We start from the raw sequence: 22,614 nt of genomic DNA, 5'->3' as shown, positions 1-22,614 counted from the left end.
ACAGTTGATTATCAAACATAATTCTTCACTCAGTCTTGTGGAAAACTTTTTTATTCATTTAACTCAACAACACGCAGATGTAAATGGAACATGCAAAGTGCAATATAGTAAATATTTAGCTGCAAAATATTGATATTATTCTCATTTTAATATAATATTTAAAAAGCAGTCCTGAGAGTTTGTAAGCTTTTAAGAAGAAAACAGGGCTTTCATACAAAAATATATGACCTACTGCATTTAGACAAATACATTTTCATTTAATCTTAAACTATTCTTTTCTTTCAAATCTCAGAACAAAAGACTTGCTGTACATTTTAAAAGAGAAGAAGAAGGAAAAGATCACAGGGACATTTAATTAATACTTTTTCAGCAACGGTCATCTGTGATGGTCAGACAGGTATGTTTACATGTATTCAGGATTTTATTTCATATTCAGTATTTCCATTTCTTTATTACACAAAAAACCTATTACTAAAAACTCTTTCAGTAGAAAACGTAAGTGAAAACCAAACCAGAAACAGATAATTTTTGTAAATGTCAAAAATATATTTTCATCATTACACACATGCTTTCAAGTTAGCAGATACACTTTCTTTAAAACTAAAAGAAATCAGGTGATCAAATAAAAGAGCAAGAAAATGCAACCATTGGTAATAAGGACACATTTTGCAACACAGTTCCTTTAATTATCCTTATTCACTAAACAAATGAGACTAGGAGTCTCATTCCCAGTTTGTTTTAAACATTTCACCTCAATTAGAGGGACTGGAACAAAAAAAATCACTCAGGAAAGGAACTCTTTCAGTTAGCTAACAAAAGAGAGAAAAGGATTCTATGAAGACAGGAATAAATTCATACGGGTTTATCTGAACTGATAAATATTAAATCTAAATCTAAATCTAAAGAGTTCCAATGCTTTTGCTAAAAACATTACTAGACTGTAAAGAAGAATGAAGCTCTAGCCCTAAGCTCTGGGAAAGGTACAGGTAAAGTAAAAAAAAAAAAAAAAAAAAAAAAGAACATAATAAAGAAATATTTATCAGAGTAGTATAACCTGTAAGACATTTTTCCATATTCCAAACAAAGCACAACCAAGAATAATGAAGAATGTGGACAGATATTTGCAAGAAACTGTGTATTTGCTACCTTCTTGGAAGCTTGGAAGCTAAAAACATACCCAGTCATAGCTGGAGGAACTGATTATGTCATCAGTTGCTTTTACTAGACATCAGCATTTGTTTATACCAAACACAAGCATACATGGACAGTAGGCTATTTTTTATGAAGGACACTGAAGGAAGCATCAGTCTCAATATCCTTCAATAATCTTTCAAAGCAATAGTAAAACAACATAAATTACCTCAGAATTACCATGAATCAAGAGGTGCCTAACAACCTTTTATAGTACTGTAATTTGTTTCTATATGTCTAACCTCTCATTTCCATGGATTTTAATTCAAATATTAGTCTAAATCCCTTCCAGGTAGATGTAATTGGTGATGCAAATTGCATTGGTGATGCCATTGTGATTACATACAAATGTCATTTTTGGTGATCTCTGCTTATTTTGATGACAGTGTATAAAATGAGCCATAAACATTTTTTTCACTCTTTTTAGGGGAGGATCACAGCACCAGTTAATGTCCCCATATTCTGAACGATGGCTTTCACCAGGACCCTGAAGCATTGCATTACAGAAAGCTTATCCTAGGCATAGTGATGGTTTTCTATCACCTCCCATTTACATTAGGAAAATAGGAGTTTGCACAGTAATCTACTAATTAAGATATGCAACCCTAAAATAATTGTTTTGGTTTGTAGTTAATAATCTCTTACAATCCTTGCTGATATGAAGATTTTACATGGCAGCCTCTACAGGCAATTATAGCCAGGTTTAAATACACAGATTAATCTGCTCCTTAACACTACGAAATTTCCTAAAATTAACTTCTATGCACACACAGAGATCTCTAGCTCAATTAATATTTCAATCAAATACTTGAGTTCTGGGTATTCAGCAATACCGAGTACTCAAGAATAGAGTCCCTTATAGTCCCATAAAAACATAAGAAGAAATCAGGACTTGAATCTTAAACAGAAGCATCTCTTGATTGCATTAATTGCAAGGAAATTACCATCTTTCACTACCTACAGCATCTTTGCGGAGAACTGCAATAGAAAGCCAAAGATTGGTATGAATGGAGAATGAACGGAAATGTCTTGGTGCTGAGGCACAAGAAGGAACACACAGCACGAAAAAGGCCCTCAGAATGGTCCATGTTAATGGTATCTAGATTTGCAGGTTCTCAAGACCTGAACATGAGCTTCACAAGCATAGCTTCACAAGATACCCACATCTGGAGACAAAAAACAGTGAACAAATCCTGATGATTGACAAAGGTGGGACGGGATGGAGACACTGATGACTGTGAGTTCCAAAAAGGTACAAAAAGGCATATCCAACCCAAGAGACATGAGGAGGATTTGACAGCTGGCGTTCCTTGTTATGTCATTGCAATGGTTCCTGGATAACATCTGGACACAAGCATTGTGGTGCCTGACTGTTGGACGGATGGCTTGAGTACCCTGCACTGGTGCCTGACTGCTGGACGGACTCCTTAAACACACACACATTCTAGTGCCTGTGAATGTGAGACTGTGAGAGCRTGAGTGAAACATCTTTTGTTTCAGTTTTTATTTTAAATAAAATCACCTTCCCCTCCTTTAAGATTTGGTATTGGTATCTGCTAAATTGCTGATGAAATATTGCAAAAGTATTTCCTACTTTCCAAAGAATATGAAGCTAAATTCAAGGTCTTCCTCTTTATCTTCAAAAAGCTCAATGGTCTTTCAGAGTACCTGAAACATCACCGAACTTTCCAAAGCAAAGACCATGTTTAGCTTCACTTCCCGGACACAATGGGCCAGACTCCCAGAAAGGCAAAGTTTACAGCCTGTTTTCTTAAGAGTTTAGTCTGAGGCTGAAAATCAGCTCCCATGGGAAGAATGGACAATCCCCCCATATTATGTAAATATTAAGGCTCTACATACTCTTGACTTTCCTTTGTAGGTCTGAATCAGGATATTAAGACAGTTCAGATGCCATTAAATTACAAATTATAAAAAACATCATGAGAAACATCTCTCCAATAAGAATATGCAAAATGAGTGAGACATTATTGTTCTAGCCTGAAAGAAAAGGCAGTTTTATGATGTCATACATGGTAATCTTGTCAAAATTTCTCATCCCTAGTGATAAAACAAAATACTGTGAGTGAATATAGAATGACATCCAGATGAAGAAGGCTAAGAAACTATATGAACAATGAAGTGGGGTGGACAAAAATGTGGAAAACGATCAGTGTAGCAGCAGAACAAGAAAGGTGAAAGAGAATGACTGACTGCTTTCAAATTAAAAAAAAAAAAACACAAACCTTCTTTAGCCAATCAAACCACTCCAACAGTATACACAGTGAGAACAACATGCAAATCAAAACAAAACTTTTTTGTAAGAAGCATAATTATTTACCTGAGGACAACATGAATGGAAGACTTCAATGTGATAGATGCTGTACATATATCTTTGTTGGGCATTCAGATATTTCTTTCATTAAGGAACAAAAATCTACAGACTAGATGAAAAGGTCATACATATTTCTGTAACTTCCTTTTAGGTCTTGTTTTATACAACATGCTTCAGTTTTCTAAAAATGTTCCAAACAGATCCACATTTTTCTGAATCACATCATCATGGTCCCAAATGATCCTCTATGATTTAGTCAACTAAAGCTCAGTAATAATTGACAATAACAACTGATTTTACTTCTCTGTCCATCTGGTAGTTACAATTCTAACATGAGTTGTGACAACTCACTGTTAGCCTGCTGCTGTGTGAGCGTCCTTCGCAAATTCTAAACCCACGCCTGAATTCAAATCATGTTTAAGCTGAGTGTTTGATCCACCTGCATACCACTTGGGCATTGCTGGTTCATTAACTACCCTCAGCAAATGTTTACAGAATTTTTTTTTTTTTTTGGGGGGGGGTGGTAGTAGTAATTCACATGAGATATAGAGATCGAAAATAATACTATTTATTTATTGAACTGTAAAAAGAGAAAGTGGAAATAAAAAAAATCTTTCAGTCTGATCCATATTCTATACCTCTTTGCAAGTTCAAACACAATCTTTTATCCATTTTAATATCCAAAGGCCCTCAAACACAATCTTTTATTCATTTTAATATCCAAAGGCCCTCAAACTTAGTCACTCTGGTCAATCAAGAGGTCAGAGACAGGCTTTCAATACAGGATTTCGTGTACTGTCTATTTGAGCATTAGCAATTACATTAAAATTACTGTACATTTTTCTGGGATGCATGAAACCTTATAAGACTGAATTAACGTTCTTGCTCCTCTGTTCCTCCTCCCACAGCAACAGAAAGCTTGAGAATTTTCAATAAGTACTTTTTCAAAAAGTAGTACAGATTTCGAGAAAATTTTTCACAGAAGCATTCCATGTCAAGCAGCAACTTCTGCCAGATGTTTCAGAAGAAATCACAGTAGACCAATGGGGCATAGTTTGATATTACATCTCACCTTCTTTCTACAGTTAAATTAATCCAACCTCTGAAAAGAAGGTTTAATAAATCTTGTCTAAAAGTTATGCATATTCTCCATACTTATACAAATGTTCAGTCCTTTATAAAACATGCACATTGCTGATTATTCACTGTTCTTCCTGACTTCTACCCCAGATTCTGATTTGTATTTTTAGCAAGTGTTTGTTAGCATGTATTAATACGACATTTTGAACCCTACTTTAGACATTCCTCTATAAGGTTGACTGCATTAAGGTAAGAGAGTGAATTTTAATATTTATAACCTCAGTGAAATTTCTAAGCACTAGTACATCCCTTGCATTCAGGATAAATTAGCTCAAGCACCTAAAATGATCTTAAATATTAACAAGAAACAAGGAAAGACTATATGATATGAAATGCTAACTCTAAAGAAAGATGAATGGTCTTGGTTGAATAGCCAGCAGTGGAAATACTGGTAATCTAATGAGTTAGAAGAAGGTGAACAGAATATATGTTAAATTGTCACGTATTATGTGCCACAAACATGACTGAAAAAAGAAAAAATTGCAAAGGAACAAAGAATATGAGGTGTAAACTGGGGATGGGTAGGGAACCTAATCCTGTATCTACTGGGAAAAAAAAATCAAGAACTCAACAGCTGAAAAATCCAGAACTCAACAGCTGAAAAGCAGCCGTTCTGTTAAAGTCAATAAAGCTTTAATAGCGATTTTACAAAAACTTCTTGGGGTCTAAGCAAGACAAAAATCCAGTGTAATTTTCAGCTGTACTTCCAGTTAATCATGTTAAAGAGATGCTGATTTTCTCCTGATAACACATACATAAAACTTCACTTAAGATACAGCTACAGCTCCAGGCACTGAATATGAAAAGATGCACATCACAAAGATTATCAGAAGAGTTTACAGATTGCTAAATGATAAACAAAGAGGATAAGAATACAGCTTGATGAAAAAAATTGAGGGTTAATATACCCCACCTTGGCTGACTTTAACCTATTCATAAGTTTAGGATGAATTTTCTCTAAATAAACAGCTGAGATGAAGGTGTACTTCCACCTTTTTTTCCTGGCTGTATTCAGCAAGTCAGTGGTTAAGACACTCACTAGGAGTTCAAATGATGCAACTTCAGCTCTCTTCTCTGTCTAACAGGATCCAAAAACGTATCTCCCATTCTCTGGAGTGTATCTTAACTGCTACCTTAGGAAAGATATTCTGGAAAGGAACTCTCAACTCTTTGCCTTGGACCCAAATCTCCATTGCACAAAAATCATGAAAGTTATTGAGAGCTAACTGTACCCAAGATGAATCACTTAATTCCTACATTACTGGTAAGTTTTTCATTCCTATGTTTACCAGCTATTGTGATAATCAAAGTAGTGGGGAATGCAATGCCTCTCCAGGTATAAACTTCAACTCTAACTGACCCAACTTGATTCACAGGAAAGGTGTTTTGCCTTCTCCAATTATTTTTCATCACAAACTTAAAAAAAAAAAAAAAAGAAAAGAAAAAAGAAAAGAAAAGAAAATTAGAAACTGTTTATTCATAATTCATTCTGCTTGGTTTTAGTTTTCAGGAAAATGAAATCTATTTTTCAGCTATTATCTTTTGGAGACTCTACTGACTATACTGTGAACGTAGTCTCCTAATTTAGATACCACACTTAAATGACTGATGTAGACCAGTGTAAAACAGTGATCTCCTAAAGATGCACAATAATAGAACAGATAAATAATGAATCAGAGAATCACAGAATAGTTGGGGTTGGAAGGGACCTTTAGAGCTCATCTTGTCCAATCCCCCTGCTCAAAGCACGGTTATCTAGAGCACGTTGCCCATGACCAAGTCCAGTTGGGTTCTGAATATCTCCAAGGATAGACTCCACTACCTCTCTGGGCAAGCTGTTCCAGTATATAACCGCCCTCACAGTAAAGAAGTTTTAAGATGGGATTTTCCACAATTCTTAGCATTGGTTTAAATGCTCCTTCTTAAAGTGGTAGAAAAAAACTCTTAGAGAAGACCCATGCTAAGTATCATAATTATGCGTTCAAGCAAGTTTGTTTAGTTGATATGATTACATCCGTGGTACATTCTCAATCCATGTTAAGATAGAGAAGATAATCTTCCTCTCTAGTACTCTTCATCTTAAATTTACCTTTTGAATTCTTGTCTTTTTCCCATTCTGTCAATCAGTAAAAAACAAAGTTTATTCTAGTAAAACATACAGAGACTCTGAGTAGTACTTCTACATATAAAAAATATAGCTATGTATCTAAAAGTACTTTCTAAATGCCTTCTTTCTCAGTACTTATGGCAGTTATACGTATCAGCCCTGATTGGAATCTCACTGAGTGTCCACCTTCTCTAGCATATTTTTAAAATTGGCCCCAAGGACATTCCATAGGGAACAAAAAAGACTAAAATATTTCAAAAAGTGGCTTTTGATATTTTAAAATATGCTTGCAAAGACTTTATTGAGCATTTAAACCATGCAAACCCATAATATTCCAATTTATGAAATTATAAAACATTAGAAGTGAATAAGGATGTTTAACAGCAGCAAAAATAACTGATCTCACTTCCAAGAACTCAAGGATTTATGCATATGCAAGAATGCTTCCTATTGAAATAATTCTGCTAAGTATAGAAAATATATGCAAATTATTGCATTTTGCAAAAATAATAAATGAGATACAAAAACAAGAGTCCGCTCTGAATTTCCATAATAGTTTCACTCTAAAAACTCTCTCCTAGAAAAAGGTAGATTGTAACAAATGCAAACTTCAGAATGCAGTATTGGGCAGAATCACATATAATTTCACACTCTCCCCCTTACAGTGGGACAAATATACATCAGCAAAGTCCCCCAAAACATGAAAACCCCAAACCCTAAAATCAATAGCAAGGACTGGTTTTCGTCAGGCAAAAGATGAGAATGCAGAAAGGAATTATTGGTGGGTTATGCGCCATTAGTTGTAGATATAGGAGAGCTAACCCTTTGTGTGTGCTTCTAAAAATGCCATCCTGGATGCTATTTTCAAGGAATTCAGTCTGACATTAAAAGACATCATAACTTTGAGAATCCAGGCTCCAGTGTCCCAGAAATCTGTTTATATAGCTCATAATGTAATTACAGCTATCTTAAGACAGATGAGGCAGAAGGCAGCAATATATTGAAAACTAATTGAAAAATGCAGTTGTCCAGAAGCACTTGTGGGGAAGAGGTCTCTGAAAAGCTGCTCAAAGCTCCAGAGTTTGAAGTGAAATTTTTGATGTTGTCACTCTCAATCTATTGAATGGCTGACAGACAATCAAACCCGTCTGGCTGGCTGGCAGCTCATTTTGCTGGCAGGTGGCAAACAATTAGACACACCAATTTGTGCCTCCTGATGACATTAAAGCATGAAACTAAGTTGTATGCAGGGCCTAGTGATTTGTGTGAAAGCATTTCAAAAATAATACTCTTTGCCGTGGCAACTCATTTCAGACTGCCACCTCCCATTACGGCTTTGAGCAGTGAAGACGACAGACTTGAGTTACGTGCGGTGCAAGGCCGCTTCTGTTCAATCCGTCATCTGCGCCCCCCGAGACCTCAATCCCCTCCTTTCATCAATATCACCTCATCATTTACATTCGATAGTACTTGAACTGCTKCATGCATTAGCTGCACAGGAGTCCTATTTGATAAAATATCTTGGACACATTTTGTGCTTTTATATTTCATTTATAGATGCAAAAATTCTAAGTAGTAATACACTGTAGTACATTGCACAATGACTCCTTTGAACACGCTACCAATGTACAATTAATAAAAGAATATGCAGAACAAAACATATCATTTTAAATGATAAAACAGAATTCTAAACTTGAATTCTATTTACAGTAGTTTACTTCATATGGYATTTACATGAGTATAAAATGAGTGATTATAGATAAGGAAATAGCTTTAAAATAACAAAGAATCTATTATTTTTCTAGTAATTATTTATTACCTTAAGTCTTCTTTTACAAGACTCACAATCACCCAAATGCAGGAAAAAAAAAGCCCCCCCCCCCCAAACCATGATAATCTTCCAAGGACTGTTTCTTAGATAATCTTTTGATTGAAGTGTAAAATACATTTCTCTAATATTGAATTGCTTAAAAATACAAAATCACTGTGTATTTTACAAAAGCAAACAAAAAACTGAGCTAAAACAAATAAAACTCGACAAAACAATACACTCTGCTGCTTATGATTCTCCCTAGAGAGAATAAACATGGCCAATAGTCACATTGCTCAGCGAAGTATCAAAAGCTGCATAAACTACAGCAACAGAAGAACCTACAGAAATATGGATCACAGATATAGTGTTAGGTTTAAAGAATATGCAATGTGTGTTTTTTGATTATAAGTTTAAGTTGGTAAACACAAGTATATTTACATCTTACAACAAAGCTTTAGGTATAACCATGGGCAAATAATCAAGCTGCAACTTTTTTTCAATTTTTCAAAGATAACCAGGATCCTAAAAGCACCAGAAAATGTTCATAAACCATCACAACCTAAAATCCATGTTGCTCTCTCAATTCATATTTTAATTATATTATTTTAATATGGCATTCAATTTTTTCCCCCAACCTTTATATTTCAGTTCCCCCATGAAAAGTTACAGAGTCAGAATCTCAGTCTGCTTCTCCTTTACAACTTAAAAAAAGAACAGCCACAAAACCACCCATCTTTTGCCTCCAAAGAGCACCCTAGGGGTCCAATAAGTACTCTGAAAACATGAGCTGAAAGAAGTATTTGCCCGAACAACAGGCAGCGTTCAACAATACAGCAGTGAGGTGCGATCAGTCAGTCGAGGTCCTGCGGACTAAAAACATTATTATTTTTCTCTAGATGCCCACAGCTCAATAATGTCCGGTTAGCTGCAGGTAAGCATTTCATACTTCCTGATCTGCTAGAACCAGCCTGAAGCTGCAAATTTTCCCTTCATGGTTGCTAGATGTATTTAAAAAGTATGACCTACATCCTTCTATAAAATCAGATAGTAGGACCATCTGTTAAAGAGAAACAAAATATCTCAACAGAATTGATGCAAATGGATCTGTTTTTGCCCATACCTTAACATTTACCACTTTCCTTGCTCCAGTAAAGAAGTAAATTGGGTTGACATGATGCAACATATGCTACCACAAGACAAACAAAAGTATAAATACCACATAAGGGAAAGGACACAATGGAATCAGATCTTGGGCAGTAGAGCAACAGGACAGGAAAAAAAATGTTTTTTAGCTCTTAAGGAAGCTAATAAAGTATGAAATGCCTATCAAAATCCATAAACTCTAGACATGCAATACCTCTCATGTAAGTCCATAATTGTATATTTGCAACTATTTATGACGATGTTCAAAATGTCCAAGCAGTCACATTCTTTCAAGAAGAATCTGCGTAGATGATCACACTACATATGGGTTATGGTCAACATATTGCAGGTCTCTCAGAGTTTTTAATGCTTTCTTACAAAATTATACTTCAGAAATACAAGAATAAAATTACTCTCTCCAGCTACCTTGAAGTTAGGTTCCCTCTAAAGGCAACAGAGACATTTCATGAGGTGAACTGCCCCATTCTAATTTAGGTGCCTAGTATTCTGTGAATTAATAACCCTCTGCGTGGAGTATTTTTCTTAACTGACCAAAGCAGAAATTTAGCTGAATAAATTAGACTAAAGCAACCTTTTGGTGGTTATAGTTAGGTGCTGTTAATTCTACATAAGCATAAATTTCTATACTGCTAAATCTACAGGAAAGCAATTATCAGAAGTGGAATATGAATCGGAATTATTAGAAGTGGAATGTAGTGGTTCCTAAAGACTAAAGGAGACTAAAAGACAATGTCCATAACCTTATAGGAAAAAAAATTTTTCACGTCACCTTGAAATCACTCTAAAATTACAACACGTAGCTTGAAGAATGAAAAAATATCCTCTTAGTAAAACAGTTGCTATAAGCTTTCTATGAAATGGCCGTAAGACCTAAAACATTATTAGAAAGGGAAAAATTTGTCGCTTCTAAGTCATATTTCATGTTTCCTTTCTCAAACCAATCTTCTTTGCTGCAGTAGATGCTATCTCATTGTTTACTGAATTATTTCAGAAAAGTAGCCTCGGTACTAGCATATACATATAGACAAAAGCTTTCCTATGCAATTCCTAATGAAAAAGTGCTTCTTCACTTTTATTCTAAAATTCTTATGTATCTTCTTGCACTTTACATTATGCTGATCACATATTGTTTTTTCTTAAAACTTAAGACATTTCTGAAATTTTTGTAGGTTTTCTATAAATGCAGAGGGATTTTTCTCATAAATCATAATAGTAGTTTTCCCATTTTATTTTTTCCTTTCCCTCAGAATTTTACTCTTGTACCTACACAAAGAACTAATGTTTTTCTAAAACTTTGCTTAAAATTTTGAGACATGTTTTAACAGATCTTTGACTTGACTTTTGATTCCTTATGTTTTTTAACATTTTAACGAAGAACCTGCAGGTATCATGTCATACTGGAAAATTTAATAATGTCAACATGCATAAGAGATAGCTCTTTTACAGGTTAAGGTTGAGCCCAGAATGAAGTAAGTTACTGTCTTCTGGAAGGATGTTGTCAATTGTACATCTTATCACAACTTCTCTGCTCAGGATAATCAAGATATTTAAAGAAAACTATTTTCAGTAGAAGCTGGGAAGTTACAGCCTAACAAGAGAAACAAAGGACTCCCTGTGTAAATGTTCACAGTTTATCTTTAAACACTCACTTTTGCGCATATTTACTTCTAAAAGACCTAAAAGGAAACTGCTCTCCACTATAACCATGTAAACAATCTGACATGGTTCAAGCATTTCAGCACCAGAAAAGAAGTGCAATGATAGATCAATTAAGATTCACACCTTTTGGAAGAATTTTCGACTGAATTTCCGCTCAGCCAGCCTATTCTATATCAGCAGATATTACCCCTCCTTCCCACTAAAATGTTGCTTTAAAGGAGAAAAGATTTTATTGCCAAAATATTTCTTCAAAACAGACTTGTTTCCCAAGTACCACTTAGAGTTTTATTCACTGCTAATAGAGAAGAAAAAGGTGATTTACTTTGTCTGTATGGTCTGTTTTGGTAAAACAGAAAAGGAAAAGTAATGCAGCTGTTTTTTTAACACATTCTAATACAAACTAATAGAAGAATCAGTGTGTTAACAAAAATCCCTCAAACTTCTGAATTAAATCAATATAAAATAACCAATCCAGCCATATACCTGTCAAATGAGTGAAACTGCATGGGAAGAATTGCCTGAGCTTCTCTCTTCAGTGCAGGATCTGGGTAAGGGATGGGATCCGGGCCACATTCGGCAATTTCAACAGGGGCTGCCACAAGACTTTTCAATATTTCCTTGACATTGATGCCTTTACTTTGGCTGATACTGGATATTGATGATGCAGGTTTCAAGATTTCACTGGGGCTTTCAGTCAAGCTTTCCTGAGATTTCTTCACCTCAGAAGACAAAGTGGACAATAGCTCGCTCATAGCATCAGGGCCTGTGCTCGCCTCCAGGTCTGTCCCGTTCAAAATATTGGGCATCTGTTCCTCTCCAATTCCAGAGTCCGTATGAGGAATAGAGCTTTCCAGCTGAATATCTTCAACTGGTGTTGGTGTTTCTTTTTCTTTGATACTATCTGGAAATACAGTTGGTGTCTCTGCAGTGAAATAGAGATTATGAACAATATTTATAATTTAATTAGAATTTTTTCTTTACAAATATAACCATGAGGTTTTATAAGACAGAAATATAAAACATTAGAAAGTCCATAAATATTAGTAGGTGACATCTAGAAGCTCCTTCTACATATAAAGCATATGTTGGTTTCAACAGCTATTTTGCATATGTAAAGTTTGTAAGACAGAGCCCAAAGTTGCATTTGCAAGCTCAGTGACATTTAAAAATTACAGATCATTATTTACACAGTAATCAAATAACAGAATACTGCCTAGAACAACACACTAACAATTACAGCCTATAGACAGTATATATGTATGATCTGTGAGGCTATTGGAAAAACAAGGCACAATCGCTTTGCTTTAGGATTTTATAAAATTTAGGATTGCTATTGCAGTCAGCAAATCTTAAGCTTGCATTCAAAAGAAAATGAAACTGCTAGACCTTTTGTTTGCAAAAAATAATTTAAAATGCATACTATATGCATTTTTACACAAACACGTATATAAGTATCTTAAAAACAAATTTATTTATACGTAAACAAAAAAAGAGTGTTATTGTTCATTCTTCAGATAATTGTCCCTTGCCCCACAAAAGGTAAAATCCTGTAATTCTTTCTGGCAAAAGTTAAGAATAAAATAAACACAACTTGACTTGTAGTACACAGCTTATAGGGAAGGGCAAATTAAATATGTCGAGTTTGGAACATTTCCAGATTGAAATGGACCTACAGCATCTTGCAACCAAGAAAAGTGTACCTTTATTAACTAGAGCAGTGAAACAGGCACAACAACTTCATTAAACAAAAATAGTTCCTTATGCTTAGGGGAAAGTTAGCTGAAGTAATGAAAAACTTACATACTCAACCTTTTGGTTACACTTTTCAGAGCAGGAGACTGTGGCTATTTTTAATGACAAAAAGCCCTTATTCAAACAGATTTTTTTTCTTTTTTCAAACTAACTTATTTACATTGAGTCACTTGTCTAGATTAAAAAACTTAGCTGGCCTGTGAATGAATTAGGGCCACTTTTTTATTTTTTATTTTTGGGGTGGTTCTGATAAAGTAGTAAGTTTAAATATTCTGGAAAATATTTTAAAACATACTTAGATGAAGTTCTGCCCTACTAACTATTCCAAAGAAAACATTCCTCAACAATGTAATTTCAATATCAGTCACGTAACTTATTATCAATTGTATCAGCAATCACCTGTAAAATACCTACATATTTACAACATGTGCATAAGAGTGCATGTGTGTGTGTGTACATAAAAAAAAAATCTATATGGACTATTTGTTTGACCTAAAGGTACTGTAAAAGTATTCATATACAACAGTGTTAACGAACAGACAAAGAGAGAACCAAAGAGGCTATAAAAATACAAAGCAGAACGACCTATCATAAGGAATAGTTTTCTTCTTCAAACAGCCACAAATGCTGAAGCCACTTTCTTCTTCTCTTTCTCCTAGATGCCTTAACCGCATCTTACCAAACAGATATCAGCCCTATTTTGTGAATCAGGAAGTAGAAACTGGATTTAGGAGCTGCATAATATGCAGTCAGCATCTGTCAGATCAAGAAGTAAAAAAAATCCGTATCTGCTTAGTACAGTACTACCTATATTTGGCACAGAAGGACACTGTGAAAGCAATCTGATCCACAAAATGATCCTACTGAATCTTCTGTTTTATTGTTTCTTTAAACTTCATCCCTACAAAGACAATGTTTCTGAGCTGTTGGGAAGAGTACCACTAGAGATCCAGTCAAACAAATCGCTGCCCTGCTTACAGTAGAACTGCATCTCTTCACAAAATATCCTACCTGCTTGGGAAGAAAGCAAGCTCACCAGCATAGAAGCCAGGGCAGAAATCTACAGCTGACACTCAGTGACAGTCACAGGAACCAGGACATTGTAGAAGAACTTGTGATCACTTTATTATTATTCAAATTAAGATTTGAATGGCTTGAAAAGATGAACAATAATTTGATTTTTACTGGTTAAAAAAGAATGTATATATTGCATGTGTAGCTGTAGGGAATTAAGCATTGTGATCCCTGCTGCTTGAGGGAAAGACTCCCTGAAATTATAAACTCTCAGAAGCAGGGTTTTTTTCCCAGTGATCACCACTACAGTTGTTTTAAGCACAGTTAAAAAAGAAATCAAACAAACATCTAATTTGATCCTAAAAAACAGCTTGCAATGAAGGAAAAACAGAATGATCAGCAAAGAAAGCTATGTTATAAGTCCAGAAGTGGACAGCAAATGAGAATTACTGAAAATCAAATGAAGCTCACTATTGTGATGCATGGTAAGTAAAATAGCAAAAAAATTCTGCTATTATATAAATGTAAAGAGGACATGGAAAGAACAAGGGGGTCTAGTATATGGTGAAGATATAGTAGAGCATAATCTRAATATGGACAAAACAGTACTTGAACATTTAATCTCAATTTTCATTAAGGTCAACAATATTGAACACAAAACTAAAGACAGTAAGGATAATGGAAATGAGGTCATGGAAATGCAAATACCTTAAGTAAACCAGAAGATAGATTTTAAGGTATTAAAAACATGGGAATAAATGGACTTCAACCCAATTTTGAAAGACACAGTCTGTGGAATTGCTGGTCTGGTAACAAATATTTTGGCCAAATAGGTAAATTGAGACAGCAACATTTGACTGGAGAATACTAGGCACAGTATTTCTTTTTAAGAAAGGGGAGGAATTACAAGACTAAGCAAGATTTCAGGATTTATTTTCAAGTAAAGAATAGTAATGGAGAGAAACAAGACTGAATACAACATGGGTTTGCTAAAAAATTAAGAGCTTTCTTAATATTTATCGGTCAAAGAAAATATGGCCACTGTAATCAATTTCAATAATGTACAATGTCACAGAAGATATTAATGCAATCTGAAGAAACTGAGAATTAACAGAAGGTGGAAAAGAAACTTGCCAAGCAGTTGCCAGAAAGTTTCAAAAGAAAAAGCATCAGACTGTGGGAAACTACCATGGGAGTTACCCAGTTTAAAATTTTTATAAAGATTTCAGAAAAAAAGTAACTGCTGAAATTTACTGATTACAAAGTTAGGAGGTACAACTGATGCATAGAAGGATGAGTATAAGAAGGAATTTTGACAGAACTGCAAATTACATTTAACAGTGCAAAGCTATGCACTCAGTGACTAACACATGGATTTCCATTACAATTGGAATTCATGAACTGGAAATGACTGATCACAACCAATACATCAATCACTGGGTAACTATTCAGCTACCAAAACAACACTGCCAAGGAAAAGGTAAAAGYGAGTCCAAACTTTCCTGAGAAATAGCTCCAGCAACAGTATGTATTAATGGTATTGCAGAAGGCTTTGGTAGGTTTCATTTTGGAATACCGTATGTGTAGTTACAGTTGAGAAAGATGAAGCGTCACTACGGAGATCAACAGTGTCTTATTTTGGCAGAAAAAAAGAGTTTGGCTTAGCAAAGTTACTACTGAGAAAGAATACAACTGCCATTAGACATTTATTTTCAGGATACAAACTCCAGAAAAAGGATTTAAGCTAAATGGAAGAGTTGGCATGAGAAAAACTGAGTGTAAACTCCCCATGAACAAATTTAGTTTGGGAAGCAACAGCCATCAATATAGAATTAAGGTTCTGGAATAGCCTTCCAATCAGAGTAGCAAGTTCAAAAATCATAACTAGTATCAAGACAGAGTTTGAAAACAGACTGTCTTATATGTTCTGCCTCCAATATAAGGGACAGAACTTAATTACTCAGCAGGTCCCCTGTCTTCCTTTGGTCCCAAATGAGAATAAAATACCCAGGAGGACTGAACTGTTTGAAGTTAAAAATTAAAGGAAAATTGAATTTTTACTAGATCTAGAAATAACCACTTCTAATCAGGTACATAACAATTCCGATATGTCATACTACATATATATGAAAGAATAAAATAATAAAAATGTTTTTAAAATAAAACCACATACACAACCAATACCATGGTAAGACAAACATGAAAGAAACAGCCAAAAATAAAGCTGCACTATTTATTAGGGAAGATTGGCATGTTTCAGCTTAGGATTAAATTTGATGTATTTGTGGATATAAATTTAGATATGACACGCTGATATATAACACTAATTAAAATTATGTTGGAATAAAAAGACCAATAAAAGTTATTGTACATACAGATAAGTGTAAGGATACTTGAGTACCACAGAAACCAGACTTGTATCTTTACTTTAAGAAGCCAAGGCACTAAGTCAATTGAGCTTAGTCTGATTTATCACTATGAATAGCAATCTCTACAAACTACCTGAATTCCATGCATTAAATCTAATTTTTCAAAATATCAAGCAAGCCAAATAAATATGGGTTTACCATATCAAAGTTACTTTTTGTAAATCAAAGGAAAATGAATTCAGAATGGATAAAACTGATTACATTTCTGCCTCTCAAATAAAAATACTAGAAAAGCACTATTTGTGAAATCTGTATGTCTGAAAAGATATGTTATAAAAACTTCTGGATCTGAATTATCATCATCATTATTTTAGGTAAATTATAAATTCCTGAACAAGGGCCAAAGAAAGCAACCAATTTAGTTACAACACTGCATATCAACACATTTTATTCTATTTTCATTGACACTGTGTCATAGCACTTCTGTAGCCTATTGACTTCAGAATTCAGGAATAAAGAACCAGTACTGACCACTGCATTCACAGCATTACTTAGTAAACATCTTAAACTTGTAACGTGTATGCTTTTATAGAAGTCCTGAATACTCAAAGCAACTTAGCTAAATGATAATTTAAAGACGAACAGAAGCAAAAATATAACTGATTACATCTGTCTACGTTATAACATTTTGACAGTAAGCTTGTAAATTTTCAGCAAACCTCAGCAGTTTGCTGCAGCACTAGGGCCAGTAGACAAAGCAAAAATATTACTGGACTTAGTGATCTTAACCCTGTCAGAAATAGGCAGTTGGAAGCCAGATGCCTCTTTCTTACTGCTTCTCATTGTAACTAATCATCTACTACACTATGGGAAAAACATGGACTTGAGTTAAGTAAATGACATATTGTATATCTGGTGACCTCATCTGTCACACTCCTTCCCTAAAATATCTTGTTTGCTTGTGATTTATGAAGTGTATTGTAATTTCTAACCTACTGAGTTACCTAAATAGCTCTCACAGTACTTCTAAATTCCTCAAATTAAAGTACAAAAAACAAAATATAGATTTTTATTACCTAAATAAATATGCATTTCATGTCTGTGGTAAATATACACAATTTTGCTATTACAAAAAATTGACAACACATAATTATCTGCTTTTAATCTCTCTTTACCTAAACAAAAATTTTTGAGAAATTGTGTGTATGAGAGGAATTATGTTGTTTTTTCTTTTTCAATACATTAAAATCACTTATTAGACAAAAAAGATGAAAATTTGCAAAAGTAAAAAATATGAAAATTATATTTTTAATTGGTTAAAATATGGCTGAACATATGAGTTTGCACCCCATGAAGAAATTTATCTGAAAGCTGGGCCATCCTGCTCATTGTCACATTTCTGCTGCAAACAATACAGCAGCCTCTGGCAGTGGAAAGTTTTGGTCAGTCTTGACCTAGGAGGTGCTGCCAATTTTCAGTTTGCATGTGCACTGGAAAATTTATGCGTAGACATGGACTTCTGCATAGCCGTTCTAAACCACTGATAATAACCTTATTAGCTGCTTTTCACAGACTCCGTAGTATTCTACAAACTTTGAGGGATCCATACACCACAGGCTAAAAAAATGTTCGAAGCAACAAGGCAGTGATATTACAGCTTCCTCCATAAGTGTCAGAGTCAAATTAATCAGTTCCTGAGCTTTATGCTATGAAGAGATAGTGGAAAAAAAAATCTTCTTAGCAACATCTATCTACTAGTATATGAGAAGCAGCAACATCATACTGAGATGAGAAAATAAATATGAGGACAGAATCAAAGAGGAATGAGGGGTTGATTTAAAATTAGATTGTAAGGAATAAAAAAAACAGGAATTGGAATGGAAATGTACTCAGAGACTGAAGCACAACAGTGAGAATACACTAAAAGAAATACTAACCTGTCAAGCTGCTCTATATCTACTCAGTACCTTTTCTTCTACTGGCACTTCTATTTCTACGTGGAAGTTATAACAGACTGCAGTAAAAATTCCCTGCCTAGTGACCCTACTGATGGCTCAACAACATAACCTGTACTCATTTTGCAATCACTGACAGACTAGCCAGTATTATGCTTTATGTAGCAACTATACATTTAAAATGCACAAATCTGGCTATGTCCCACTAATGGAGTTCATGGAGCTCTGTCATTTCTGAGGCACTGCTATCTTAGCAACACAGATTTTTATTTTGCAGAATTCATCTGCTGCTATAACTATTACTTTTAAAAAGGTTCCTTGTGAATTTGATTATAAAAAAAGAGGTAAAAGGGCCTGATTTAGGGTTACTGTTTGTAACACTTGCACTATCAGGCTTTCATCTACAAAGATGTTTGATAAACGCAGTCTGCGTTTACCCATTATTTAGACAAACTATTTATCTAGGTTTTGGAAATTCCTGCCAGAGCAAAAGGCAGCACTTTGCTCCTGCAAGGACAGTAAGGCAGAAGTGCCAATTCAATTGTCTGTGGTGGCTCAGGGAAGGCCAGTAATGGGTGTGCATGCAGCGGTGAAGGCAGAGTGAAAGCCACAAGCAGGGCATGGTGCCTGGGGAAGGTCAGGCATGAAAGGCTGTGGGGTGGGCTGGCAACAGGAAGGGTGCAGATCTTGAGACAGGACTCCTGCTGGTTTAAGACAGAGGGTTGGGGGTTTCCCTTTAACCAGTGTGGATTTGTGAGGTGGAAAGAGGTAGCTCTGGAATAGGGAAAACAGAGAGGTTCTGAAATGGGCGGGAAATGGAGCAGGAGAAACTTAGGGTTGGAAATGAAGGCTGGGAAGTGATGAAGAGCCCGCATGGCAGATGACAGAGTTATCATCAGTCATTTTTCTCAACTGCACACTTGTAACTGTGCATCTTCTCTTTTTCTGCTCACTGGAAATTGCTTCCATTTGCTCAAACTCCTCATAAGTCTTATCACTTGTTTCTTTCTCCCCAGTCATTTCTGGATTCGGGCAGGCATGCAAGGCAGCTCCTTCTCCCTTGGTCAAAGAAAGAATATTAAAAGAGCCACTTATGACAGATAAAGCTCTTGATCTGTATATTCAATCTTTAATCAATGTCTTGATTCTTTCCTTACTACTGCTCTGAGATACTATCAAACTTCTTTCACTCACTGCTTGGTAAGACATGTACACATCAGACTGATTTAATACTTTATTGCCAAATAAAATGCCAACAGTTCTAAAATCATTCAGCCAAGGCTTACCACAGCATTAAGAAAAAAAGGCTTAAGAAAAAAAAATTCCAGAAAGTGAAAAGTTACATTAAAGATATTTTAGTTTTTGAGTACAAAAACAGCATTGGAAAAGGCTGTTTGTGTTAGAAAGAAACCATAAATACAAATTAAGGACAATATGAATTAAGGTATTTATTTTTCTAGGTGAATTTCCTTATTTTTTGTCAGTATTCCTCTTGTGTGGAGAAAGAAGGAAGAGGACGAAAGGTGCAAGTCTCAGTGTGTTGGACATTGCAGATTTCCACCTTGTGCCCACATTTTCTTTTTCTCTTTTCTTACATTTTTTTAAAGAAAAATAGATGACTTTACAGTCATCTATGTTAACAGCTATGTTTCTGACCCACCCTGTGAGAAAGCTGAGTTTTTGGTGGGTAGACATTTTCTGCCTAATTGGAAAAAAAATCTATCACCTGAGTTACCACCAACTAGCCCCGAAAATAAACAGGTTATGTTCCACAGAAATGATGGAAGTTATACTAAACTGTTTTATACAAAGTACTACTTTGTAAAATCAAAGAACTTCTAAAACATCTATAATTGGTACAAAGTAATTACTAATGCTACTTTACAAAAATAAAATTTATTGCAACTGCTTTATAAGTATGCAATAGTGGCTCAATCAATATGTGCAAACCTATGTCCTGATGCCCTAAATAGCTAGCGAAGGGCAGTAATTATTAAATTGAGATGTATTCATTATTATCTCAAGATCTCCAAAGCATTTCCTCTGACAAGTAGTTGGCAGAAGCAGTATATATTTCATCAGGAAAGCCATATAATAATTTTGAGCAAGAAATTCAGAAATTCAAGTAGAATTTGACTTTTATGATTCTCATGATTATCATCCATGTTTCTTATAATATTTCACTCAGTTTCTTGAAACCATATGTACAACTAGACTCTTATGAAGACGGAGCCAGGAATTTTATCAGGACTTTGTGGAAGCAAAGGATATTTTGAGAGTCAGTGTAAATTAGTTCTCCAGTCTAACTTTGCATAGTTAGACTCCCACACTTACGCAAAATAGTTTTAAAATAGGGGAAATATGCATGCTACAGCATTAGCAATACAGATAATAGTGTAACAATATACAATACCCAGAAGACTGTACACCTGTGAGATGAGAATATCTTGATGCTTTACTTGTCTTTGAAGAAAAAGCTATTTTTGCAACATTTTAATAAAGTTAGTTCCATCAAGAAAAAAAATCAATAGCTTCCAGCCCATCCGCAGCACATACCTTTACGATAACACTTTGTTTATAATGCTTTGAGAAAAATACAGACAGTGGTACCAAGAGAGGTGAAAAGCCAACTCATTTTTGATAACAAGTTACGGTAAGTTACAGACTGCTTTTCTTTGCGGAGTATGATATATGGTGAGCTGCATTTTTGCAATGCTTTCAACTGCAAACACTCCTGAATGTTAAGTGATAATGTTAATTATTTGGCTGAAAAAAAATCTTTCCATTATTTGCTTAACTTTAACTGTGTTCTCAGTAATAAACTGGGTGCCAGTGAAAGAGTAGAAAAGATTATTTTCACTTTCCGCTGTTAGAGATATGAAAGCACTGTTTCTAATCCACAACATACCATTGAAAGAAATAAACTTTGAAGGTAAGCAAGGATAGTTTCAATAATGACCAGAAGTGAGAACACTCCTCTTAGTGATCCTGACCACTGTAACTAAAAGCACTTCAAATTAGTAGGTATATTTTAAAGAGATGATTTAATTTTACATAATAGGGCTGATCAGCTGCTATTAAGAGGATAAACTATGTCATATTCAACTGATTCAATGTTTATACTCTCAAAAGATGTACTGATTACCATCTACCCTATAGGAGAAAGGGCTGCCCTAAATATTTCAGTCTCGACTCCCCAACCTTCCTGACATGACACAGGTATTTTCATACCAATTTTAAGAAAACATGCCAAATTTACCAGAGAAATCACCTGAGAACACATTGTATTACAAGTTATTCCAATTGCTGCTATTCTAAAAATAAGAATTACAGAATTTTGCATTGTATTCATAAGGATTGCACTTGCTGACCAAGGGGACAAAGGCAAAGACCATTATGATGTTTTGACCCTTGAGATTTTATCTTAAAATGGCTTTTGGAACTGGCAAGACCCACTGCTTTCAGAATCTGCCATTAAGTCAGAAGCTTTGTAAGAGTCTTGATAAACCTCCTACAAGGCCTAAACATCCTCTGACATCAATTTCATCTATTTGCTTGCAAAATGAGATAGAAGGAGCTTGTCTGCCTCCCACAGGAGGTAGCTTTGCTTACAGGGACTACTTTCAACCTCCTGAATTTGCCATTCCAAGCTTTTCAAAGGACTTGAAATCATCCCTAAGCATTAAGAGTCAAAGTTAAGCCCTAGCACTGCTTCTCTGTTAAATACAACACTGCTAAGATTTCTCACAGAAGTTGTTTGTGGGAGTTATTGCTGAAGATGAAAGGCAAAGATTAAATAAAAGGGCTTTACTGGAACTTCAGACTGCCAGGAATAGTTTTCCTTTGAGGATCTTAAGCACTCAGAAGGTTAAAAAAAAAAAAAAAAAAAAAAAAAAGAGGTCCCCAACCCCCCCAACTTGAATACTTAAAAAAAACAAACAACACCCCCCCAAACCCACACGCACACAACAGAACAAATGAGCTGATGGAGGAAGGTGCTTCATGGCACACTGATGGGCAGGCGGAGAGGAAGTAAGGGACTACTCGAGGAACAACAATACGCATTGCCTAGGTTTATTAGGCTAGTTACAAAGGGAACATGCCTGCCAAGCACTACC

At 35.0% G+C, this 22,614-nt stretch overlaps 1 protein-coding gene across 1 annotated transcript in view; it reads right to left on the bottom strand.

Moving 5' to 3' along the window:
• Nucleotides 1-22,614, bottom strand: part of LOC112976558 (neurobeachin) — a gene marked incomplete at its 3' end in the record, with an annotated part of 203,918 nt that overhangs the window by 60,574 nt on the left and 120,730 nt on the right. The window contains exon 31 of the mRNA XM_026087943.1: nt 11,890-12,328. Within this exon, the coding sequence (XP_025943728.1) occupies nt 11,890-12,328 (439 nt within the window). The remainder of the gene's footprint in view (nt 1-11,889; nt 12,329-22,614) is intronic.

Source organism: Apteryx rowi, unplaced genomic scaffold (assembly GCF_003343035.1).
Source record: "Apteryx rowi isolate R43461 unplaced genomic scaffold, aptRow1 scaffold_742, whole genome shotgun sequence".
Lineage (NCBI taxonomy): Eukaryota > Metazoa > Chordata > Aves > Apterygiformes > Apterygidae > Apteryx > Apteryx rowi.
This window is presented reverse-complemented; position numbering and strand designations above follow the sequence as displayed.